The 26066-nt window shown below is 49.8% G+C and overlaps 2 protein-coding genes across 2 annotated transcripts in view; one reads left to right on the top strand and one right to left on the bottom strand.

The window, feature by feature from the left end:
- The window catches only part of KRT7 (keratin 7), a 15105-nt gene extending 8354 nt beyond the window's left edge, over positions 1–6751 (top strand). The window contains exons 6-10 of the mRNA XM_011382343.2: positions 72–101; positions 308–539; positions 3128–3348; positions 5978–6012; positions 6427–6751. Of these exons, the coding sequence (XP_011380645.1) occupies positions 72–101; positions 308–539; positions 3128–3348; positions 5978–6012; positions 6427–6584 (676 nt within the window). The 3' untranslated portion in view covers positions 6585–6751. The remainder of the gene's footprint in view (positions 1–71; positions 102–307; positions 540–3127; positions 3349–5977; positions 6013–6426) is intronic.
- Positions 6752–7312: 561 nt separating this feature from the next.
- LOC105307006 (keratin, type II cuticular Hb1) lies at positions 7313–15942 on the bottom strand. The gene is made up of 9 exons (XM_011382342.2): positions 15559–15942; positions 13114–13322; positions 12408–12468; positions 11384–11479; positions 10689–10853; positions 10376–10501; positions 9414–9634; positions 9210–9241; positions 7313–8701 (listed from the first exon to the last, which is right to left on the bottom strand). The coding sequence occupies exons 1-9, from the start codon at positions 15940–15942 to the stop codon at positions 8526–8528; spliced, it is 1470 nt and encodes a 489-aa protein (XP_011380644.1). The 3' UTR covers positions 7313–8525.
- Positions 15943–26066: the final 10124 nt, after the last annotated feature.

Here is a 26066-nt window from a genome sequence, read left to right as displayed (position 1 = left end):
TGGTCCTTGGGCAGTGCCTTCATTCCCTGGGACTCATTCTCCTCATCTGTGAAATGAGTGGTGTTGAGGAGGGGCTCTCAGGCGAGGGTCTCAGACTTCCAGTGATTCTCCAGCACTAGGGCATTATGGGAATGAGAAAAGGCTCGGAATCAATGGGAATAGGCCCTGGGAGACATCCTCGTCCTCCCTGACCTGGCTGGGAGAATACTGAGCCCCTGCCCCACCCCACTGCCTAATGTCTGGTCTCCTGGCATTGGGCGAGGGTTGCTGGGAGTCATACTGTCCCTTCTTGGGAAGATAAGCCAAGAGGGCTTGTCTCCCACAACCGTAGGCCTTCCTTGGGTGGGAAGAGGGATGAATCACCCATAATCATTGCCCACCCCCTGCCATACTTCTCTGTATGGCCCCTCCAGTTTGAGACCCTCCAGGCCCAGGCTGGGAAGCATGGAGACGACCTCCGGAATACCCGGAATGAGATTGCAGAGATGAACCGGGCCATCCAGAGGCTGCAGGCTGAGATCGACAACATCAAGAACCAGGTGTGTGGGCACTTGTGGTATGAGCCCTGCCTCTGGTCCCCCATTCCCTCCCCCAGTCTCCCCAGAGCTGAGGCTGGTACAGCTGAAGTCTTTCAGGCTCACTTGTAAGATCTCCAGGACAGAATGTTCTTGGCTGGGTCTGGCTCAGGCCAAAGGGAGGAGACGTGTCCTAGCTGGGCATAGAGCCTGTGGAAGGAATCTGGCCGGCCAGAGAACCACCGTTTGTTACCACATTGGTACTGAGTACTCTCCTTGAACCCAGCTCTGAGTGCAAGATACTATACCTGGGAGCTCACAGTTGTGAAACGGGGGGTGGGGGTGGGGGGACAGCAGCCAGCAGAAACCCTTACTGTGGCTCATAAGGCCCCACCCAACCCTGACCTCACTCCCCACCACTCTCTCACTCACCGTGCTCTGACCATATTAGCCCACTTCCTGTACCTTGAATTTGCCAAGCATCTTCATGCTTCAAGGATTTTGAACTTAATGTTCCTTCTGCCTGGAATGTGGTTCTCCCAGCTCTGTACATGACTGCCCCTTTCCTATCCCTGGGGTTTAGGATAAAAGACCTCAGAGATGGCTTCCTCAAACATCCAGCTACTCTTTCTGCAGTCTATCTGAAGTTCTCTGAAGCACCTATCACTATCTAAATTGTTTTGTCTTATGAATTAAGTTTCGATTGCCCCCTACCTCCACTGGAATATAAAAAATACCTTAGCAGCAGGGATCCCATCTGTCTGGTTCACTGCCCCTCCCTTCTCAGCACCTGGAGCATGGTTGGGGCACAGGTCTCAGATGAGAGACTGAGAGGAAGATGTGTTGTGAAGCTGGTGTGGAGGGAGTTGATGAGGGAAGGGTCTCTCAAGCCCTGGCTGAGGCATGGGGTGGGTGGGGCAGCTAAGCCTGAGCAGGTGTGTGCAGTGGAGAGGGAGGGAAGGTGAACTGTGTGGCAGCTTCAGAGAGCTGACACTTCCAGATGAGCTGGGAGCATGGGACTGGGGGTGATTTGCCTAGAAATGTCCTCCCCTTGGAGCCCTGCTGGCCTCTTGATAGGAGGGTGGAGGCTGCCTCCTGGCACAGATGCAGGGCCATGAATCACCGGTGAAGCAAGCCAGCTTCCAGGCTGTAGAGGAGGCACAGAATAATGAATGGCAGTTGCTGGAGTCCTGCAGCTTCCGGTACATTTGGTTCTCTTATCATACAACAGGGCAGAGCCGGGCCCCAGAGTTGGAGTGTATGCCACTGTTAAGGGGCCCAGAGGCAGTAGGATGGGCCTTGGCCAAGGGAAGCATGACAGGGAAGGCACTGACAGGTGGATGAGGGGCAGAGAGCATCAGAAGACCTCCTGGAAGGTTTGACGGGGCTGGGAAGAAAGGCAGAGTGCATGAGCTGAGGTGAGAGGATCTGAGGGCAGGGAATGGTCAGTGAGAAGGAAGGAGGAAAAGCCCTGGGGTAGGGAATGGGCCCTCTGAGCTGACAAGATGAGGCCTGGGACTAGATAGGCCCTGGTGCCACAAGCAGAGGGAGCACTAATGTCAGGCAGGAAGTGGCAGCTACTGCTCAGGTCTATTGTGCATATAACCACCCCTCCCAAACCTAGGGACAGTTAATCATACATATTAGGTCTGGGGGTTTCAAGCAGTGACTCTCTGTTCCAAGTTCCTGTTTTCAAGCTGGTTCCACGGTGGTTCCTGTTTTTTCTTTTTCTTCTTTTTCTCTTTCTTTCTTTCTTTCTCTCTTTCTTTCTTTCTTTCTTCCTTTTTCTTCCTTCCTTCCTTCCTTCCCTTCTTTATAAGTTTATTGGGATAACACTGGTTAATACAATTATATAATTTTCAGATGTACATTATCATTTGACATCTATATATTCTATTGTGTGTTTACCACCCAAAGTCCAGTTTCCTTTAGCTACCGTATATTTGATCCCCTTTACCCACTTCACTCTACCCTTACCCTGCTATATTTGACCCCCTTTACCCCATCTACCCACCCCTCCTCCTCCCTACCCCACTAGTAACCACTTACTCTATAGCCCTCTGGTAACCACTAGTCTGTAGTCCATGTCCATGAGTCTCTGTTTGTTTGTCCTGCTCATTTGTTGCTTTTAGAGTTATATCCCATATGGTTCCTGTTTTGAAGGCGATTTTTGGTTCTTATCAGCTGCCTGAAATCTGGGGACTCAACCTGGCTCCCATGGCTTTGGAGTTCCTCCATAATAGCATTTATTAAGCACTTACTGTGTGCTAGACACTGTGCCAAGGACTCGTGTGTTACTTCATTTAATTCTCACAATGTCCTTATGAGGTAGATGCTGTGATTATTGCTATTATAGAAAAGAGGAGACTTTGGCTTAGAAGGGTTGATTCATTCCAAGATCTCATAAGTAGTAAGACAGAATTGGAACGTAGGCATTGGGTATGAGAACCCCTGTTTTTAACCCTTGGGATCTTTTGGTGATTGAGGAAATAGGCTGGTGCCAATGAAGCCCAGTAAGGAGATTGCCCAGGTGCTCGCTGCAGGATGAGGAGGCAGGAAGGCAGTTACTGTCGAGTGCTGCCTCCACCTCACAGCTCCTCTACTACTCACAGCGTGCCAAGCTGGAGTCTGCCATCGCTGAGGCTGAGGAGCATGGGGAGCTGGCACTCAAGGATGCACGTGCCAAGCAGGAGGAGCTGGAGGCTGCCCTGCAGCGAGCCAAGCAGGACATGGCCCGGCAGCTTCGAGAGTACCAGGAGCTGTTGAACATCAAGCTGGCCCTGGACATTGAGATTGCCACCTACCGCAAGCTGCTGGAGGGCGAGGAGAGCCGGTGAGGTCACAGGGCTCAGTGGAGCCTGGGGTGTGACCTTTCTTCCTCGACAAGCATTTCCTATGTACCCTCTTCTTCAGGGCATTGGAGGTGGGAGGGACAAGGAGGGTGCAGCTGATGCATACTTCTTTGCCCCTGATGAAATGACCTAGACCTTATAGTATAAGGCACAGTGGGAAAGTTGAAGTGAGAACAGCCCATTCACGGGTGTGGTGGCCACTAGCAGGGTCTTCTTATCTGATCCTTAGAACACATTCAGGTAAGCAGGTCAGGTATTGTTGATACAGAGGAGAAACTATGGTTCGTTGAGGGAACAGGGCCAGTGTGCAGTCAGTAGTCAGTCTCTGCCGATTCCTCGTTCAAGCATCTTCTGTAACACCAGGCTGCTTCTTACTATATAAAGTGCTAAGTCATGTGGTATTGACTGAATGTGGTAGGAGGTTAATTTTCCCCTGTCCCCAGAGATATTTGTATACTCCCCTGAAGCCTGAGAGGAGGCTGGGATGGGTTAGTTTTGTAGGGAACTCTTCATGAAAGACATGGAATCTATGTCCATGAAATCTGGCCTTCATTCTCACCTTGATGGATTGGTTGATTCATTCAGTCAACAGACAGGCTTTAGAGCTGTGCCTTGGGGGGAGGTTAGGATTTGATGAGGGTGAGAAGGAACAGCGTGGGCAAAGGCCTGGAGGTAGAACTCCTCATGGCTTGGCTTGTTGGAACCTAACACAGAGATAGATAATATGTAAAACATGTTTCTGCCCTCGGGGAGCATGCTTCTCCCCAGGGGGTGAGGAGACAAAACGTCCGCAAAGGAAACACTCAGAGACTAGTAACTCGAATTCATAAAATGCTGAGTTTATGAAGAACTTTTTCTTTTCTGAGCATTATTCCAGAAGGCTGGGGAGAGAAGATGGGGATGAATGGAGTGGAGAAGAAGGAGGTGGGGAATAAGAGAGTACTGGAAGCAGAGTCCCTGAATGCCAAAAATCAGTCTGGAAGGAGAGGTGGGGAGGAGGAACATTGGCACTTACCTCTGTGGGAATGAATTGAACAACAAAGGCCTCTGGGAAGAGAAAGCAGTTGATCTGGGGCACAGGGCAGCCCCTGAGCCCAACTGTCCCAGCCAAGATGCCTCTCTCTGCACCCTCCTCCACCGTGGGTGCAAGGGCCCCACTTTCTTGGGAATGCAGACCCTGGGCCTTTCTTCTTCACAGAATCAGAGCTGCAGGATGCTTAAAGTGGAGCCTGATTCATTTTCTCCTGTGGGTAGATATGGGGGCCAAAGCTCAGGGATGGTGACATTCCTCCCAGGTTGCTATCATCTGGGCTTAGATCCTGGTTCTCTGAGAGGAGACTGTCCTCTCTCTACCCCTTAGGGGATGTGGAGATGGGCACTTTGTTTTTATCCCTTAACCCCTCAGCCTTTCCCAGGGGCCCATCTAAGATTTATGTTCTTAGAAACTCATACAATTTGGGGCATCTTTTTTTCCTAGAATACAGAGTTACAAATATAAAATTAGGCATAAAAACAAATATTTATTTAGGATGAGAAGAGAAAGATCGCACAAATCACTAGAGCCTGAGACATTCAAGTCCCTTCCTTTTGAGTTCTTTAGGCTTTGTACTAGAAATTCTTATACGAAATTGCTGCCTGATTGCAGCCTGGCTACCCACCACCCCCAACAAAAACAAAAAACAAAAACAAAACTGCCGGCAACTCCCAGCACTTCGTTCTCACAAAGATAAGTGCCAACTTTCCTCCTCCTTCCCGCCTCTCTTTCCAGACTGGTTTCACCTCCCAGTTATTTGAATAAGGGGCCTGGAAGCTTCCTTGCAGACCCATTTCTTGACCTTTTCCTTTGCTTTGCCCTCTTCCTAGACTTGGGGCTGCTGAGGCCAGGTGGGCTCCCTCACTCCCTCCATAAAAGTAAGGTGTACCCTCCCCACTGCAGGGCCAAGGGCTTGGCGACAGTAGGGATGAACGTCACGAAGCAAACACACCCAGCTGTCTTGGATGGATTTTTAACATCCAGTGCAAGATGTGTTTTCAGCCCCACAGGCTGCTTGAAGCCACCCGACTTTTCCTCCCCGTTCCCACCTCAGTCTCAGCTGGAGCTGCTTTCACTCAGTCTACAATACACGAGTGCTTTCAACACATATTAATTACTACATGCCAGACTGGAGCTGGAGAAACAGGAAATCAGTAAGCTATAGCTGATTTTCAGGATTTTTATGATCTGGTTAGAGGAGGCAGCTGCCTACGTAACAATAAGAGCAGCTACCATGTACCAAATCCTGTGTGCCCAGGGCTTTAGGTAAATTATGTCATTTAACCTTCACAAACAACTCTGTGAGGTTGGTACTGAGTTAGACCCTATTTATAGGTGAAGAAATGGAAGCTCTGAGACATTCCCAAGGTCATATAGCCAGTAGGTAGGAGGGCCTAAGTGAACTCTGCCCCCCACTCCTCCTTGTTCATTTTTCAACAAGGATGAAGGAAGGCTGGAAGTGTGGGGACAGGAAGGAACACAAAAACTGCTTGGGGACTAGATGTCGGGGTTCCTGAGAGGGCCTCTTCTAGCACTGAGGAAAGAGCCGCTTTCACAAGTCTTTACTTTGCTCCCAGGTTGGACGGAAATGGAGTGGGAGCCCTGAACATCTGTAAGTCCTTGGCTTTGGCCCACCCCCTGTGCTGTCCAGACTGGGTAGGGTCTATGAGATGGTATATTGGCCTGAGGACCTGGCTCTTTAGGGACCGGGAGCTTCCTTCTCTTTAATAGCTTCCAGCAGGTACCCTGGAGCTCCCATCCAGCCAGACTCAATATCCTAGGGAACCCTTGTGAGAGGGCAAGATGGGGCAAGGGACATGTGTGGAGTATCCACGCCCCCCCCCCCCCCCACACACACACACATACACATGCTGTCTGAGGCTTCTTCTGGGCTGGCCCCTGGTGGGTGGTGGGAAAGGAGATGGTAGGTGAAGGGAAGAAGGGCAGCTATGGCAGGAGCATGGGGTGTAGTGAAGGGATGGTCCTTCAGTTGTGGGCCTCATGCTGATGGAGTCTTCTCTTCTAGCTGTGGTGAACACCACTGGAGGTGGTGGCGGTGGATTGACCTTCGGGGGAACCATGGGCAGCAATGCCCTGAAATTCTCAAGCAGTGGAGGGCCTGGGACTCTCAAGGCCTATTCCATCAGGACCACATCTGCCACTCGCAGGAGTACCCTCAACTGAGCCCTGGGTGTGGGGAGAGCCATACCCCCTCCCCCTATAGTCACAAGAGGACTCTCACTCTAGTCCTATTCCTGGTCCCAAGACTCCAAAGCAGTCTGGAAAATGATGTCAGAATAGCTTTCAATAAACAGCCTCTTTCCGAGGGCTGGATGAGCCCATGCCCGGCACCTAGTATCCTGGCTTCATTTTGCTGGGTGGAGAAGCGGGTTGGGGAGGAGGGGCCCTAGAGAGGACAGGGTCTGCCCTGATAACTGGAAGCCTCTTGTGCAGGAGACTGGGAAAGCACATTGCTGACACGGGGGTGCTGCTCTAAGGAATTTGGCTCTTATCCACTGTGAGGCCTTGGCTCCCTCCCTGGGCATTCCAGCTCCTCTCCTCAAGAAGCCCAGAGAGACCCCCAGGGAGGTTCTGGCTCTGCCAGGAAGTGGGCGCTGGAGTCTTTTCCTGCTGAGGGGGGTGGAAGGGCTGTTTGAACCCCGCTCCTGTGCTGCTAGCCCTCCCCCACCCCCGTTTCCTGGTAGACCTGCCAACTCTCAGACCAGCTGCCCTCAGCCCTTCCTGCCCTGGACAGTGAGTGTGTTTGAGGCCCTGGAGGAGGCCCTCTGGGTCTGGAGTTCTGTGGGAGTGGTGGTGGGAGAAGGTCTGAGTGTGCTTGGGAGAGGGCTGGGATGAGGGGTCCCCCAGAGTCTCCGAGTTCCTAGTGGTGGTTCTGTGCCTGGGTCCATGAGCTGAGGGATGGGCTGTGCATATAGACTCCTGGGGGTTGGGGCATATGTGTGTTAAGTATGTACTTGACGGGGCATCTATGTGTCAGGTGTCTGATGTGGGGTCTATGTGACTGAGTGTGGGGGCCGTTTTTACGGTCAATGCTTGGGGTTATCCATCCAAGATGGATAGCAGCACATATGATGGGTACTGGGGAGGAGATGGGAAGGCTCTGTGTCTGGGACCCCCATCCCCAGGTGTGATGGTGGTACGTGTGTGGGGTAGGGGGCTATCAAGGGAGCGTTTGGTTTCTGGGGGTTGGGGAAGTCTATATTTGATCCCATGGTTAGGAATTTTCACATGTTGAGATGGGGCTGGAGTGAGAGAGTGGAAGAAGTGGACTACTGATGTCCCAACAGCCCTCGTGATGAGGTCCCCACCCAAGGTGTCAGGAGAGCCAGGCCCTCCCCTGTTGTCCTTCTCACTTCCCTGCCAGCTCCTTCTGTTCTTCTGTGTGTCTGGGTTTTGGGTCTGCGGGGCCATGCCCCTGCACACTTCGGAATGTAGGAGTGTGGCACCTGTGGCAGCCCTCTCTGCCTCTTTGGTAGAGAACGGCTCCTCTGTTGCATACAACGGGGGTAAAAACTGGGTCGGAAGTCCACATGTGTAACACAGAGGCGCGTAGGGAGTCTCCAGTGCGATTTATATGACCCGTGAGCTTTATTGAAAACGTGGAGACCAAGCACAAGGGAGAGGGAGCCCAAGCAGCTGCGGAAAGTTTTCCCCAGGGAGACAGAGCCTCAGTCACTGTGCGCTGGTTTACAGGGTAGGGAAGGCACAACACCAGCAGCACTTCCACACTTGAGGGGCCCTAGAGCCAACCGGTCCCTTAGAAGACACGGGAGTCCAAGCCTCCACAGCAGCCCAAGTCAGGACTGGATATTTGCACAGGGCTGCGAGGAAACCTAGTCGTTTAGACTCTAAGGGAAGGGGAAGAGCCGCCAAGACATGGGGCGGGGAGCTCCGCCTCCCTGGAAGAAATGAAGAGACAAGCGGAGGATCGGGTGGGGGTGAAGGGCTGTGGTTCGAGAAATTAAGGCAGCAGTGTAGGCAGGGTCAGGCCGGCTGGTTCCCGAAGCCCTTCCGTCTTAAGCCCAGACTCTTTTTGAGGTCTGGGCAGGCCGCTGGAGTTGGGGCCGGTTGGCTCGCGGATCGGTATTTGCACAAAGAGAGGCGCTAAGCAAATCGCACCAAGCGGCTGCTGCCACAGCTCTGTCCGCAGGGCGCGCACATTCCCGTGCTCACCGCCAGGTTCCCACTGCAGGGGGCGCTGCAGGCGCTGCCGGTCACAGGCCGGGATCCCGACACGCAGAGGTCCCCGCAGACAACCCCACCCCGGGAGCTGCTGACACCTGGAGGAGGAGGACGGGGCTTAGTCCCTGTGCCAGGTGGTAGTCGACGGCCCCTGCCTGCCAACCAGAGCCCCTTTCTCTTGCTCAGAGCTCCTCCCCTCTATTTCTAGTTCCCTCCTTCACCCCACAAACACCCTCACATCTGGGCACTCCTTCCTGCAGTCTAACCTCAAGCATCCTTGATAAACTTAGCCCAGGCCCTCCCTATAGGCAAAAATACTTAAGTTATAATCTTTCACCGCCACATTCTTCTCTGTTCTTCTAGGGTCTTTAAATTGTGGTTGTGCATTTGTAAATGAAGTTTTGTTGAACCCAGCCAGATCTATTTGTTAAGTATTGCTTGTGGATGTGGCTGCTTTCACATTACGATGACAGAATTGAATGGTCGAGACAGACTGCATGGCCCACAAGCCTAAAATATTTACTATCTGGCCCTTTAAGGAAAAGTCTGCTCACCAGGAACCCCAAAACCTTATTTCAGAATCCACAGTATAGATAGATTACTTACAGACATTTATAGCACCAATGCCCTCACACAACCTGTGGGGAGAGCAAAGAGACAAAAATTAGTTGGGGGAGCAAAGCTTGCATATTCTCTCCTTCAAGTAATCCCGATGCAAATTAGATGCAAGTAATATGGGAACATGCTCTTAGCTCTAAACACAGTTCCGGGAGATTGGAGAGACATCCTCCCCACAGGTGTAGTCCTTACCTCTGCTCCTCGCCCTCCAGCAGGCGCCTGTAGGTGGCGATCTCGATGTCCAGGCCCAGCTTGGAGTTCATCACCTCCTGGTACTCCTTGAGCAGGCAGGCCATGTCCTGCTTGGCCTTCTGCAGGGCGGCCTCCAGCTCGGCCAGCTTGCAGCGTGCATCGCTGACGGCTGTCTCGCCCTGCTGCTCAGACTGGGTCACTGCAGCCTCCAGTTTGGTGTTCTGGGAGGCAGGGGAGGGTTACTAAAGCTCGAGTTCTGGATTTGGGGTCAGAGGCCAGGCATCTAGTGACCACTGATTGTCGGAGGAAGAAGGGGCCTCACTCATTTATGAGGTCAGGGGTTGCAAATTAGTGCTCCCAGGAATGCTGGCACAGTATCTTTTAAAATTTTTGAATTTTAACATGAAAGTCCAGATTCCTGGCTCTTCTGGAAAAATCTAAGGCTCTGGCCCCACTGGACTTGCATTTCCATAGAGCCTGCCTCAGTTGGATCCGATTAGCTCTGCCCTTTGTGATTTCTAGTTTACCACACCCTAGTGCCTTCAATACAGCCTTCTTCACTCATTTACTAACCTCTGGGACATGGGCATGTGTGGTCACTGATCGAAAACAATGGGCCAGAAAGGTGAAATGGCTTACTCTAAATCACGTGGTAAGCTAGTGGCAGGGCTGGTTTGACAATCCCGTTTCCTGCCCCTCACACCAGAGGTATTTCTTCTGACCCTTTCTGTCCCCAAGACCAAGAAAATCCCAGTCACTCCTTTCTACTCCATACTGCTCCTCAAATCCCAACCTCCCTCCCCCATTCAGTGGAATGGAGAGTGTTTTTCATGGAGGAGACTCACCTAATGCTTGATGTTTGCTCTTTTTTCTACTCTTTGACAAGGTGTCAACTTTGAAACTCCCTCTGCAGGCTTGCCCCTTTCTCTTTCTACACCGAGGGGCAGGTCAGTCTCCTGTACCTGGCACTTGGCATTCTCGACCTCGGCGGTCAGCCTCTGGATCATGCGGTTCAGCTCATTGATCTCCTCCTTGGTGCGGCGCAGGGTCTCCCCATGCCGGATCACTGTGGCCTTCATCTCCTCACACTGGTGGGAGGGGGAGACACTTATAGGGCACAAGATATGTCATTCTCCTGAGCCCCACAGCTTGCACATATATCACCTCATACTGAGAGCTGCCTGCCCTTCACTTGCCCATTCACCTAGACAAACATCAAAGCCCTTTTAGTATCCCTCTTGCTGGGTTGTTGGGAAGCAGGTGCTGGGCACTCACCTTGCTGCGGTACCAGGACTCTGCCTCGGCCCGGCTGCGGCTGGCAACATCATCATACTGAGCCTTGATCTCAGCAATGATGCAGTCCATGTTCAGGTCCCGGCTGTTGTCCATCTTGACGACGACCGAAGTGTCTGAGATGTGGGCGTGAAGGATACGGATCTCCTGTGGGGGAAGGAGCGTGGTAAGAGCTTCTTCAACCAGAACACCTGCTTCTGAGCAGTCCACCCTCTCACGGTCCTTCCCTGTCCCCTTCCCCTGCTTCCTCCATAGCCTCACTGTCTGAAGCCCCAACCTCCAAGGTGACATCTCCCCCTAAACTCCAGGACCTCTCAATGGTCCTCAGACTCAGAGTCCTGAGGCTGAGATGAGCCCATGTCTGAGGCCCACTGCCCGATTTCAGTCAGAGCTTCTGTCTGGACCCTTGTGGTCTGGGACCAGAATTTATCAATTTGTGATAAATAAATTTCTCAATTTATAATTGCCAACACAGTAACCAGGAACACCAGCTTGTCTGGGGCAGGGCAGATTAGACACCAAGCTACACTTCACTTTCTGACAGTAAACGTGCCTTAGGTCTCTCAACTCTACTCTGCACTCCCCCAATGCAGAGGGTTCAGAAGCCAAATGGTGGCAAGTGCTTTCCAAGATCTAATTCATCTTCTTTGCTGCCCCACTGCTCTCTGGTCCCTCACCTCCTCATACAGTCGCCGCAGGAAGTCAATCTCCTGGATCAGGGCCTCTGCATTGGCCTCGAGGTCTGATTTGCGTAGGTAGGCACAGTCCACGTCCTAAAGGGCAGAGGGTGGGACAGGAGGATCACTGGGGATATGACACAGAACTCTCCCCACCAGAGAGAGGTAGCCCACCAGGCTGGGCAAACTCCCTGGAGACTCTCCTCAGCCTCTCATCCCAGGGTCTGATATCAGGGTGTCGATGCAGTCCTTTACGCAGTTAGACGGGTTAGGAGCAGGTTTGGGTAAGGGAGGGAGATGAGGTTTCCAGGCACTTCCTCTGGTACCCACTGGGATGATTCCTCTAGAATCCACATCTCGTACAGTCACTGAAACTTAGGATCTAATGTAAAATGGGTCAATTCTAATGATGCCTCTGCTCTGGAATATCATGGAAAGAAATCTAGATCTGTGGGCAGAGAAGAGGTCTCAGGGATCAACTCTGCCCCTTTTAAGCCAGTGCGACCCAAGGCAAGACCTCTGACGTCTATGCCTCAGTTTCCTCACAGTAACTTCTGCCTTCCTCATATGGAGGTGGTCGAAAGGACTCGGCGAGAGTGCACATGATGGCACTTGTGCCGAGTCAAGTCTAAGAGGTGAGGAACAACAGCACTGTTCATGCCAGCATTTCCCACCTGTTGCCAGCCTGAGGATGAAGCCACCTTGTAGCATTCATGTGCTCTTTCATTCACAAATCATTGTTGAGTGCCTACTGTCTGCCAGGTACAGGGCAAAAGGAAGTGGGAAGTCATCAGCCAGATGGGAGTTACCTCGGATCGGGGAGAAGATTGCCCTTCTTGAAGCAGACAGTGTGCTCTGGCATTAGGGTCACCCAGGGAGCATTGAGGAATTTGAGAAAAGGAACAGAGGAGAGGTTGGGCTATGTGATTTTGGGGAGTCACTCAGCCTCTCTGAATTATGGAGAGCTCCCTCCTGCCTCTGCCCTCAGTTCTGAGTTGTGGGACAGTATTCTGGGGTCACTCACCTTCTTCAGGGCCACAAATTCATTCTCAGCGGTGGCTCTTAGTGCCACTTCCTCTTCATACCTGGAGACAAAGGGCACAAAGTTCAGTGACTAGAATGTCAATAGGCTGGGATTTGAAGAGGGAAAAAAAGAGAGAATGAAGGTCCAGACAGACACATTTCAGGAACTAGATCATTTGGAGGTGGTCAAAGAATCAAAAAATGTTAGACTAGAAAGGACCTTGTCCATCCTTTTCCTCTTGGCACTCAACTCAACCCATGTCACTCACTGCTTTTCCTGTTACAGGGACCCTCATTCATGATATAGGCCAGGGTGGGTGCCTTGTACATTTCCCTCTGTTTCTGGATTGTAACTTCCTAGGGGGCAGGAACCCTGCTCTAGTTCTGGTAACCCTCTTTCCTCCCCTCCACACATTTTTTACCCCTACCCAATCTCAGGGCCAAAATAGCACCTAGAACATAGAGTAGATGCTCAACAAATGTTTAGTAAATCAATGAAATAGACACATAATGATGAGGTAGTCGGAGTAGCTCAGACTCTCTCCAGCGTTTAAATTCCCATCCCAGAAAAGGAGAACTTTCCCCATAGGCTTCCTGTCACTGTCTTCTTCCTTCTGGAAATTTCCTCTTGTGGTGCGACCCAAATCTTTCCTGCTTTGAATTAATCCCATTTCCTTTCTCCACACTCTCCTCCCCGATGCACTCACTTCTTCTTGTAGCCCTCCATCATCTCCTGCACGTGGTTGAGCTCTGAGGCCAGCCTTCCGCTGTCGGCCTCCACACACTCGGCCTCCCGCCTCAGCGTCTCGATGTAGCCCTCAAACAGCGGCTCCAGGTTACTCTCACAGCACTTGCGGTTTTGGTAGAATTGCCATTTGGTCTCCAGCAGTTTGTTCTGCTGCTCCAGGAAGCGCACCTGGTGTAGAAGTGGGAGAAAAGTTGAGGGGAGGAGACAATATCCCTAGCCCTTCTAAGAGCATAGGCATAGAGGCAGTCAAGATAGAACTAGCAGCAAAGTGTGCAGAGGCAAGGGGTAGACAGAATGGCCCCTGCTGAGCTCTCCTGGCCTAAGGATGCACTGGTAGTATCCTCATTTCATGATTGCTTGTTCAGGCCTGAGTGAGGTTCTGTTCAGGTGGGCTCGAGTGGGGTGAGTGAGAAAATGAGGGGGCATACGGGCTATACTGGGTTACAGTTGGGCTGGGGGGCAGGTAGGGGTGGAGGGTAGTGACAATCAAGGAAGGCTTCCTGGAGGAAAGAAATGTAAAGCAGGGTGGGAGAGAGAGAGTTGGATGAAAGCCTTTCACTATGAGCATCACCAGGTTTATCTATGTCCTTTTTGGCCACTGAGGACATGTTTGGACATGTTTATCTATGTCCAAACAATGGGGCTGGGTAAGCCATTGTTTGGACGGTCAAGATGGGAAAGGCTTCCTGACTGGGGAAGTCAGAAGAGCAGGCTCTCACCAAGCAGGATGACTGGGGCCTGGGGAAGCACAGGGGAGGTTGGGGTGTGGTCTTAGGTGGCCAGGACTCCTATGTTGGACAATCAGATGTCTCTGAAGGCCAGGCAGGTAATGTGAATGGGAGGAGGTTCTAGAAAGTAGGGAAGGTGAGAACTGTAGGGAAGTGAGGCACACCAGTTATTGAAACTTGAGAGATGCAATGGCAACAATATGTGCACTATGCTGGCCAGGAAGGACATCAGCAAACATGACTAGGTCCCTGTCCTCATTTTTCATTTCTCATATATCTTGCTGGAGTTGAGATGTTACCTTGGCTTTCGCCCTGGTATCTTTTCACCCAACTCGATGAGTGCAGCTGGGAATTCCCTGTTTGGAACTTCCAGAAATAGGGAACCAGGACCGCTGATATTATATGGAATCATTTCAGGTGATCTTAGTTGACAGGGCTTGAGCTGCGGTGGTGAGTCTCATGGCTGCCTGGGCTCTCATCTTTCCTTTCAGAGTCATGGCCAGCTCACATGCTCACCCACACAGCTCTGGTTGGAGAACACTGGGGCTGAGAGGGGAAGCTGCTGCTCAGCATCACACAGCAAATCAGTGGAGAGGCTGGGCATAGAGCCCAGGCTGCCTGCTCCTGGGCCAGGAGCTTTTCCATGCTCTACGCCTGGCCACCTTTCCCAGGTATGAATGCCAGCACACTCAGGGTGCAGAGTCTGCTGAGGTAGACTAGCTCCTGCTGGAGAGGAGAGGGGTAGCTGGATCCCAAGCTTTGGATGATCTAGCCCCAGGGGCCTGGAGAGATGGAGAGAGCCTGGGCTTGGAGTCGTGCTCTGTCACCCACTCTCCGTAGTCACTTGGGCAGTCCTCTTGCCCTATATCCCTGTCTTTTTTCTCAAAGGGCTGGACTAGGGGCTGGCAGCGACTCCCAAATATGAACCCTTCATACGCTGACTTCAGGATTTTGTCATCCTCTTGTACTATTTTACTCATGATTTATCTATAAATGGATTCACTTAACATTTACACTTAAATGGGGTAAGAGGGGTAACTGTATATTATCACCATATTTGTAAAACCAACATCGCTTTGCATTCATAAAAGAAAATCGTAAAATATTAAGTTGTAGCTGAAACTCGCATCAGACAGCTCCGAACCTGAGGCTTGCTCTCTGTAACAGTGACAGAGTAGCAAATATTAGAGAAATGTTAATGACATGTTGGCATCCAATGATGTTTTCTCCATTTAATCTAAAAGATTGAAACATACTTGAAAGGAGATGAATTTTCTCATCAGGTATTTCAATGTTATTTAATACTTTAATGTACCACCTAATGTTACCACATAAAATATCAGCACTCCCTCATTTCTAGAGAGACTGACCTGAGAATTTCCAGATCCTTCCAGGATCTCCAGGCTCAGAAAAGGGTGTGCTCAAGGACACCCACCTTGTCTGTGGGGTCCCTGCCTATCTGGACAGAGGTCGTATATAATAAAAATGCTACCAAATGAGGAGCCCCTGCCCTATAGTCATCGCTCTGTGTCTGTCTGTGCCCTGGATGTGTGTCCATCTCCTCCATCATCAGACTGAGAGTTCACCTGGACCACATCCCTCCTAACCCTGACTCCACTTCAGTAGCCCAGCCTAGGAACTGAAGGTTCAGGAAGGGTGTGATCAAGGACACCCACCTTGTCGATGAAGGCGGCGAACCTGCTGTTGAGACACTTGATCTGCTCCTTCTCCTCGTGCTTCACGCATTGCGCGTTGGGGTCGATCTCCAGATTGAGGGGAGCGAGGAGGCTCTCGTTGACCGACACGGTGGTGATGCAGGGCGGGCTGGGTCCGCACACGCCGCCCGAGCGGTATCCGAAGCTGCGGCCACAGGAGCCAGAGCGGAAGCCCCCGCAGACGCTCTGGCTGCCAAAGCCCCCGGTGAGGCCGCGGTAGCAGGAGATGCCGCGGTAGGGGGCGGCCGTGATGCAGCAGCGGCCGGGCCGGGGCCCGCAGGCTGAGGCGCAGCTGAAGGCGCGGACCCCGCAGGGGGCACCGATGCGGGAGGACAGACAGGACATGATTCGGCGGCGGCGGAAGCAGTGACGGGAGCTAAACCCCGAAGCCTGTGCGGAGCCTTATATCGCAGGCCCGGAGAGGCTGCGCGCGGCCAGTGCGTTTACGAGCTTGGAGGTCGGCCCTCGCGCCTTGTTCCACCGGGAATCAAAGCGGGCCGGACCGCCCGGCCGCCACCATAAAACGGCGTTCGACCCCCGCCCGCGCTTTATGGGGCCAGGAAGTGCCTGGTCAGCTCAGCCCGCCCTGCGCTACGGGCTCGGGGCGGGCACCCTACGCCACTCTGCGAGACTTGGCCGGGGTAGTACTGGATTCCTGGCTCAGTCCCCGGGTTAGGCAGCTGGTCACACCCGGCCGCTCCTTGGGTCCCAAGCCCCGCGAAACCATCCTGCAGGCTGGGAAGCCTTGCTCTCAGTTATCCGTGCATCTTCGCGTGGTGTGGGGTGTACGTGTTGAACGGCAAGGATCTCTAAAGTCAGTCCTGCATTTTCTTGTCATGATCTTGGACAGGTGAATAAACTTTCTGAGCCTCAGTTTCCTCATTTGCAAAATAAGGAAAATAGTACCCATCTTGAGAATCGTTAGGAGGACTTAATGAAATAATGGACGGGAATACATTTAGTGCCCGACCTAGCACTTAAAGAGCTCCCTAAATGTTTGTTTGTTCTGTTTATTCTATTATTAATTTGCATTTATCTGGCCTTCCTTTGGGCAAAAATTTTCTCTTCTCTCTCAGAACTCAGCTCATAGCTCCTCTCCTTGTAAGTGTCACACTTACCCGTTCCTCTCCAGGAAATGGCTGCCTGTACCCTTCTCTACTCTGCTAGGCAGAAGGGAAGGAGTTGAGTTGCGTTTCCAGAGTGCCTACAGCGTGTGAGGTCTTTGTAATGCATTATCTCATCTAACCACCAGGCATCCTTTTTAGGTTTACCTGATTAGGGAGGTGAACTCAGAGTGGTCCAGTGACTTGCTTAAGGTCATGCATAGCAGGCTCCATAGAGGGGCAGAGTTAGAACCTGAAAGGCAGCTCCCAACCCTCCCCCATGCTGGCCCCTCTCAAGGTCTGAGTTTTTAAGGGCTGAGTGAGGGTCGAGTTCCTCTGTAAGGCAGGAGCCCACACTGCTAGGCTTTGGGCTCTTAGAGAAATCTGTCCGATCCAAAGCCTTCCCCTTGAATGATACCTGGTCATGGCCACCAACTCTAGAAGGCCAAACCCATCATAATAGAAGTTAATAACATGTCCAGTTATGGGCAGAGGAAACCAGAGTATTAACTCGCAGCCAGTATTAAAGAGAACCATGCAAATCATCCTTAGCTTCCTTTGCTTTTAAATATGAGTTATTTTTGTGCAAAGGGTAATTAAATCCTGGAAACCCAGAGGTCATTAGCAGCAGCTGTGCCTGGTTTGGGGCTGCCTGGCATCCCATTTTCAGGGAGTGCCCCACTGTCCCCTTTGCCATCTTTCCAACGCTCTTCTGGGCCTGGATCCCTTTGGTCCAGCCTTGATTTTGGTCCACCTTTGGTTTTGCAGGACTTTCAGCCCAACCTTAGTTCTGTCTTCTGTAGAAGATAGAGCCCAGCTCCATTATGCTTTGTGCTTCTACTCCCAGCTGAAGCTGGGGTCACCAGCTCTGAGACTAATGGCTTCAGGATTATGCATTCCTGCTTCAAATTTCTCCAGAGAATGGAATATTGGAGAAGTCTTCCTTTGGTGTCTCCTCACGAGAGAAAATGTACTTATCCCGAAGCATCTAGGACTTAAATTAGACTTATGGAGGCACTTACATGATGCTTGCTTGGACCTCTTTCTGCGTTTTGGCGGGTGGATGGAGTGGATCTTCTGTGCTTTCACATCAATGAGGTGGTTAGTAATCAGCCCGTGTTCTGATAGAAAATTAAGTGCATTAAAATCCAGAGAGACCAGAGGGCTGCAGGCTGAGTTGTGCCCACTAAGAAAACAACCCGAAGTGGATGGAACTGAAAGGTTTGACAGCTAGAGCACAGTGGTCCCCCAAAGTGTCCCTCACCCAGCCTCGGGAAAGCACGCTCTCTGGTGTCCCCTTTATTATTCTTGGAATCCAGGGGAGAAAAATGAACTGAAGCCTGAGAGAGTTCATATACAATCAAGGACAGATTTCTCTGTAGAGAGGATCGGTACTTATGCTTGCTGCTCCATTCTTGGCCAGATGTCTAGAAATCATTCCCTTGTCCCTTTTATCTCCAATCCACCAGTCTATTGATGAAAGGTTAATGCTCTGTCTTGGTTGTCAGGTTTCTTTTTTACCGCCAGTAGCCCCGGGAGCCAATTTAAGACAGGCAGCAAAGACCTGCTGAGCACCCAGCAGGAACCAGGCTCGGAGTGTGAAGGGAGAGGCTTTGGTCCCCAGGCATGGCAGGCATTCATAGAAGGCCCTAATACAAAACTGCAGGGTGTCTGACTCTAATGTAGAAATACCATGCCAGGAGGACTTGTCAGGAGAGTGAGCCTCCAGCTCATGGGTTTGGGGCCAGAGGTCGGTTCAGAGTCCTTGGAGGAGATGACAGTTTTGTTGGGCTTGAAAAGTGGTGAGGAACTGGTTGTGCTGAGATGAGAGAGGGAGAAGGAATGATGTAAAAAAAGATACAAAAGATACAAAGCAATGGAAGCCATAGAATGTGAGAGGAGCAGCTGCCAGTCCACTTAAGTTGAAAAACAGGGGATGGATGAGGGCAGGGAGAAAGGAGGCAGGCTGAGAACAGATGGTGGATGTGGTGGATGGGCAGGTGGGCTTAGAATGTCAAGCTGAGCATCAGAAGTGTTTGATCTGGAGAGGGCCTTGCTCAGAGGTGTGCCAGCCAAAGGGATATAGGGATACTATATAAAAGGTGTGTGTGTGTAAAAGTGTGTATGTGCATATCTACTTTGGTAACCCGAGCCATTATTATGAAACATCTTGAACATCTGTGTGGCCATTTCAGAAAAACATTTCTTCTTTTTCCACGGTGTAGTGGTCAAGAGTGTTTCTGGAATCAGACACACCTGGGTTTAAGCCTGGGCTCTGCCACTTACCATCTAGGTGAAAAATTACATAACCTCTCTGACCAAAATTCCCCAAGTCCATAGAAAGCATAATGGCCACTCTGCCTGGTGAGGAAGGCAGACCCAGATGCCTGGGTTTGTAAAAGGAATGGGCAATAAGAGAGAGGTCAGAATCCTTCTCTTTCTTTTGCTTCATCTCTTCAGCCTAGAGTTACCATGACATGTAGATTATCTTGTTTTAGCTCTCTCAGTGAAGTCTGCAAATCCAGCTCCTGTAAGACCACTTAAAGATATAATTCTGGCCATGCTTTCAGTTGTGTCTCAGCCTGCAGACTCTGGTCTGGCCACTACTATATCATGGCCAGCCCCAACCACACCCTCACACACTTCCTGAACCTCACTCATGCTAAGGATTCAGCACTGAAGGGGAGTCAGGGGCAGAAGGGATGTGGTCTAGGTGAGCTCTCAGTCTGATAGAGGAGATGGACACACATTCAGGGCACAAGCAGACACAGAGAGAAGCATATAAGGCAGGGGCTCCTGATCTGATAGAACTGTTATTATATACAACCTCTGTCCAGACAGGCAGGGTCCCCACAGAGAGAAATGGACAAGGCTTGGAACTGCCTATCAGAGGGAGGAGGCCTACATGCACACAAGACCCAAGAAATGTACGTAAAAAATAGGAACAGCACACAAGAACAGAACAAGATCTGGAATGATCTTGCTATCTGGAACTTTCAGTTTGATATCTCTCTCTCTCCCTCTCTCTCTCTCTCTCTCTCTCTCTCTCCTGGGGCCAGCTGAAGCTTCCTGGGCAATGTTCATTTCAGACAGGCATGGACCAACAGCAGAGTTAGCCAGGGAACGTTTCTTAGGTTTGTCATTTGGGAGAGGATTCTGATCTCTGACAAGGTGAAACCAGGCATGAGAAAGAACTTCTCCACTTGATCTTGGGATACTTAGACTAATACTTTTGGCCATTTTGATAATAGAGATCCTGGTGTGTGTGTGCGTGCGTGTGTGCGTGCGTGTGTGTGTGTGTGGTGGGAAGGAAAAGGCTGGTGTGGAAGTGGGTGGGGAGATGGGTCCTCCAGGATGCTAGAATTGTGGGTGACTGGGTGGCTGTTCCTTTGTGTGGCAGGTGTGCTTCCTGTGATAAAACTAAAAAAATAGAATAAAAAACAAAGCAAGAGAATGATGACAAATTCAAGGTAGTATGTAGATAGATATAAATTATTGGTAATGTTTTGGTTCTTGTATCATAAGTGGGCTCATGGGTATTTAATTTTCCTTATATTATTAAATAAATAATAACATCAATATGCTATTTGTGAGAAAACATGAGGCCATAAATTGAAAATGGAAGAGCTTGTTAAGTTGATTGCTTTGAGGATCAGAGTACATTGTACATAGTAGGAGTAAGTAATGAAAAATTACTCATTTCAGTTTATGTGCATGAATATGTATGTAGGCATTGATTTATGATATAAAGTATATTTCTTATTCTGAGTTGTGGTTTAAGAAATTTGACAGCCAGTACCCTAAAGAATCTCTTGCCAAAGTACACAAGCAGATGTGTTTCAAAAAGTTCATAGCAGCATTGTTTGTTATAACAAAAACAAAAAAATATATATGCATACTCAAAAGAGAAAATAGAGAATTATTCGCAATTAGAATACTATGCAACATTGAAAAATAAAACAAATAAATCTCACAAACAGAATGTTGAGGAGGAAAAAGGAATTTATAGAAGTACATAGTGTAATTCTATTTATACAAAGTGTAAAGGTAGGCAAAACTAAACGATTGCTTAGGAGTTCATACATGTTAAGATAATAAAGAAAATCATGAGAATTGTGGTGACTTTGGAGATTCGATGGGGTCAGGGATGGAGGATGCTGTGATGAGGAAGGATACTACGTGGGCCTCTGAAGGTACTGGTGGGCAGATAAGAATTTGTTCCATTACTGTTACATTTGAATCATTAAGTGTGTGCTACATATACTCTTTTGCATATATGAGAAATTTATAAAACAAAAAGAAAATGTCAACAGCAACTTGTGTTCTCTGGTCCCCTGGTTACTTCTTTAGTTTAGAGTCATCATCCCAGATTTTCTACTTTATCTTGGAACTGGAATCTTCTGTCCTACTCTTTCTCCTTCCTGTCTGTCTTCTACATTGCTATCAAATAGACCTCCCTAAATCATACCTCACACCAGATGGCTGGCTTGCTCAAGCACATGCTGTGGTTCCCCAATGCCCGCTCCAGAAGCCCAAGCTCTACGCACTTTTCCCAAGCGAATTACCCTTTCTTTCCCATCCTTCTCCTTCCTTCCAGTCTAGGACCTTCAATTTCCCATCTGGGCTCACAGAACAGCCCCTGGCACCCCACCGTCAGAACTCTGCAATTGTAATAAGGTGAGGTCACAAAGCCCCCCGAAGGAGAGGCCTTGCCTTCAGAAGTGAGGATTCTGGGAGCAACTTGGGCTGGAGCTGGGCTTAGTGCTACCAGAGGCTTGGAGGAGACTGCAGCTTAGTTTACTATGGTGAGACTTTCCACATGGCTCATTGGTTCACACCAGATGAGGGGTCTTTAACTCCACCCAGACAAGCAAAAAAGCTTGTCTGCTGCATCTACAGCTTTTGGGAATGGGAGCAGGAGAGGGTGGGCAGTGGGAATAGGGCAGAAATTGGTAGGAGATGTTTTTCAGTCTATTCATATCTGTGTCCCCAGACCCCACCTGCCCTGGAAAGAAATTTGCAGTGGGCTGGTCTGAACAGTTCCTATTCTTTGAGTTGAAGGGTGTGTGTGTGTGTGTGTGTGTGTGTGTGTGTGTGTGTGTGTGTGCGTGCGTGTGTGTGTGTGTATCTGTCCCTCAGGGTGTAGAGAAAAGAACATGGGCTTAAGATTCGATCTAGCTCAGCTGTTGACTGGCAGGGTCACTCATGGCCCTCTGGGCCCCTACTTCTTTACATGGTAGATGTAATGAGCATCAGCTTATCCAGAAAAAGATAATGGAGACAGTAACATTTAAGTGGCCTACTTCACAGGTGGTTGTGGGCCCCAGTGAGATGGTGGACTAAAAGACTTTGAAAAGTATAAGATACTGTGCCAGTACCAGTTACTGTGCCCATCTGTTTAGGTATTGGTGCAGGAGGGGAAAACGCCCACTGTTTTTTCCCTTTCGACAGCCCTTCTCATAGTGGTTTTGGTTTGTGGAAGGAGCAAGAATCTGGATCTGTCTCTCATTAATAAGATTCATCAAATTAAGGAAGTTTATTCCTATTCTTAAGTTTTTAAAAGTATTTTTAAAATTTAGGGATTATTGTTGAATTTTCATAAATGCTTTTAGTATTAATTTAGATAACATAAGTGGCGAATAACATTTCCTAGAGTTTAATTACCCCTATTCCTGGGATAAACCCTATGTGATCTCAGTCCAAAGACTCAACTCAATAGATCGTTGCCCTGCCTCATTGCCCTCTGTCCCTGAGTTTATGCTACCTTTGGCATCTCCAGGCCTGATAGAACACACACCACTGTGCCGGCCAAGCGCACTTCATTCTCCCAATAACTCTTGGGAGAATGAAATAGAAGTAGGAAAGATTAACATCCCCAAGTTACAGATGGAGAAACAGAGGCCCAGAGAAGTTAGATGATCTGCCTGTGATAGCAGGTGGATGGGGGGTACTGGAACTGTCTCGCTGGCCTCAGTCGAGTGCTCTTGTTTGCTCTCCTCATCTTCCCATCCTCCTGCTTACACTGCTGCCCCAACCCCACAGTGTGAGGAGGTAAAGGAGACAGTGCAGAGACATACGCAGAGCATGAGGCACAGCAAGGAGGAGCTCAACAGACTTAAGCAGGCCATCCAGAAGCTGACTGTGGATGTGGACCTCGATACGAGTCAGGTGAGGGGTGGGAATCAGGGGTGGAATCAGGTGAGATAGGGGTGCGTCCATTATCTATGACAACTAGACTAGGCACACCCCCAATTCCTTTGGAATAGATGGACAGTGAATGTCTGAGCGAATAGGAGTGTGGCTGTATGTGTATATCATGCTTACATTTATATAGTGCTCCCTGTATTTCATGTAGATAAGTGATTACCATAAAGGTAAATATGTATGAATATGTATGCTTGTTTGTATAATGTTTTTATGTATATGTACATTTTTATGTCTGTGTGTTTTTTTATCCCACATAGCATTAAATTTGAGTTCATCTTCAGAAATTATAAGATCTTACCTAGAAAGCCAGTTTTCTGGGTTCTCTAAAAATGTGCAGATCTGGCAATATTAAACTATGATCCCACATGGCAACATCTGGCTAGAGAGGAGAGGCCTCCATTTTCTCTCTTTATACAGGGATGTGCTCTTTTGTGTGCTGCAGCTCCCACCACTCCGAATGGATTCCTCTGACACAGAGGCAGAGGGTTTTGCCATTTATCATCACCTGTAGAAGAGCAAAGGTGCTGTTATTATCCCTGTGACAGAGAAAAGATGTTGAGGCTATGTTTCTATCCAAAGTAGAGAAATGAAAGAGGTCTTGGGATTTCAGGAAAATGAGAGCACCCATATTTCTTTGTGGAACTGAATACTGTTGATACAAAGTTAACATTTGGCCTTTACCTTTTGATGTCTGTAGCCAGGCTTCTGTAGGCATTTGTGTTTGCAACTCAGGCTTAGGCCTGAGAAAAGAGAGGTTCCCACATGAATGCTCTCTTTCTTTCCACCTCTCTATCTCTCAATCTCCTCTCTTTTCTCCCAGCTTCCCTCTCCGTCAGTCCCTCCTCGCTCACACTCCACCCTACAGAGGGAGGGGTTCTGCTTCTGGTCTTTTCTTTGACAAGTGTTTCAGGCTCTGAGGGATACTCATGGGGGTTCTCTCTTCTTCAGGAAGTGATGACTTTGGGAGGGAAGGCGAGCTGTTCAGGTTCTGGGGGTGACAGAGTGAGAGAGTAGGCACGTTGGGGTTCATTTTCCTACCACCCATAGCTGCTCTGATCCCCACACTGGTTTTCTAAGTACCAAGCACACCTCACCAAGGCAAGCACTGTAGTTATTATTTTTCCTCCCCAAACTACAAATTCTAGTCTCCTATGAGGACAGGATAGCCTTCTTGTTAGTTTCCTTGAGAAACAATAATATCAGCATTATGTGCTAAGGAGCCTTTGATGCTTCTAGAATCTCAGCTCATATTAAAAGTGTCACCATAATAGATGTGAAAGGCTCTCTCTCAGCCAACCTAGATAGCTAGCCCCAAATCACCTTCCTAGGAACAGAGGCCCAGAGAAGTTAGATGATCTGCCTGTGATAGCAGGTGGATGGGGGGTACTGGAACTGTTGTGCTAAGTGAGCATGCCTGTTCTGAAACATACATTCGTGTATGTTTCAGAACAGGCATGCTCACTTAGCACAACAATCTGTGATCCTCATTGGCCTTCCAGCTTCTGAGAAAGGTCTGGATCCTTGGGGAGGGAGGTGTGGGGTCCAAGGATGTCCTTTTGTCCATGGTCTTCCCTTCGCTCCCAGCCCTGTGAACCAGAGGGAGCCAAGAACGCACCAGCTCTGCAGGAGGAGGGTGCCTCAGACAGTGCCAAGGGCAAGCTAGCCTGGCTGGAGGCCGCCCTGCAGAAGGCCAAGCAAGACATGGTGCGGCAGTTGCGGGAGTACCAGGAGCTCATGGTCGTCAAGCTGGGCCTGGACTTTGAGATCGCCACCTACCGCAAGCTGCTGGAGAGCGAGGAGAGCAGGTGAAGGCTGGGCAGTGCTTCGGATATGCCTATAGTGAGGAGTGCAGGGGCACAGGGAGGTCACCTCTTGGGGTCTTACCTTCTGGGGATGGGGCGGGGAGGTGACCTGGCTATCCAGGGACTTGCTCTTCGGGAGCTAGTTTTCCCCCACCATTTAACAGCCTTTTAGATAAACGGTCTCAGCTAATGAGCTCATGGCACCTTGGGCTGGGGCAACTCATGAAATCATTAGCCCCCAGGATCAGAGAGCAGGGGCCAATTTGTCCACCATGACAGCTGCAAAGACTATGGGCCAGCCAGGGAGAATGAGTCCCCCAGTGTGGAGTGCCTTCTTCCCAGTTCTGCCCATCTTCCCTGGGCCTGGGGAAGTCAGGGTTTATGGGAACAGGTAGGTCCTGGCTTTTAACCTTAGACAGCAGTAAGGACTCAAGGACTGCCAGCTCCATCTAGCTGGGACACCAGACTGAGGGGAGAGAGAAAGAACTCACCATGCAACAGGCATGATACATTTATTTTCTCCTTGAAACCCACAAAAACCCTGGGAGAAATGCTATTATCTCCATTTCACAGATGAGGAAACTGAGTCTCAGAAAAGGCAAAGGATCACCTCAAGGACACACAGGTAGAAAAGGATTGAGTGAGGTTTGAACAATAGTCTTCAGATAACTGAACTAACTTCTCTGTGGTCTCTTTTAAAATGTCCCCGCCCCCACGGTCTCCCCTTTCAAGAAGTTTAGGCCGAAGAAAGTGTAGATCTTTTCTCTCCTCCCTTTTCCAAGAAGTCATCAATAAAAGTGAGTTATTTAAATTTAAGGCAGTGAAGATTGAGTTTAAAGGTCTAAAAGGAGTCTTTCTTCAAAAGGGTTGTGAGGATTTGAGAGAACCAATGAGCATGCAGAATAGAAAGCTTTCTGCCTGTCTGGAGAGGGCTAGGAGTGTTTTGTCTTGGAGCATGAAGACTGTTACACTTAGGAGATAGATCCACTCACCTGCTTCCCCCTTCTCCCTGCAGGCTTGGCCTGGGATTGGGGGCAGGGAGCTGCAGTAAGTAAATAATAGGTGTAAATTGGGTTAGAGGGGTCAGATCTAATCCCACCCCCTTGTTGTGTGTCCTCTCGGCAAGAGAGAAGGGGTCTGCTTCATCTGTGTCTCTCACCCTTTGTGAGGGGGTGGGGAGGGGGAAATGGGAAGGCTGTTTCTTCTCCTAGAGGTGAGTCTGTGTGTGTTTTGGGAGGAGGGGGTCCTGCTGTCTCTTTTTGGGGGGGAAGTTCTGTTGGTTTTGCCTGGAGTGTGGGAGGCAGTTCTGTGGGTTTATCCTCGTGGACAAGACTGTTTTATTCTTGGGTGGGGAGAT

This window comes from Pteropus vampyrus, unplaced genomic scaffold (genome assembly GCF_000151845.1).
Source record: "Pteropus vampyrus isolate Shadow unplaced genomic scaffold, Pvam_2.0 Scaffold471, whole genome shotgun sequence".
Lineage (NCBI taxonomy): Eukaryota > Metazoa > Chordata > Mammalia > Chiroptera > Pteropodidae > Pteropus > Pteropus vampyrus.
This window is presented reverse-complemented; position numbering and strand designations above follow the sequence as displayed.

Coding starts and splice junctions, on each gene's coding strand:
- LOC105307006 (XM_011382342.2), bottom strand. CDS start 15,942: ATGTCCTGTCTGTCCTCCCGCATCGGTGCCCCCTGCGGGGTCCGCGCC. Junction 9,635..10,375: donor TCGAGAATGCCAAGTGCCAG/GTACAGGAGACT, acceptor CCTGCCTCCCAG/AACACCAAACTGGAGGCTGC. Junction 8,702..9,209: donor CATTGGTGCTATAAATGTCT/GTAAGTAATCTA, acceptor CTCCTCCTCCAG/GTGTCAGCAGCTCCCGGGGT.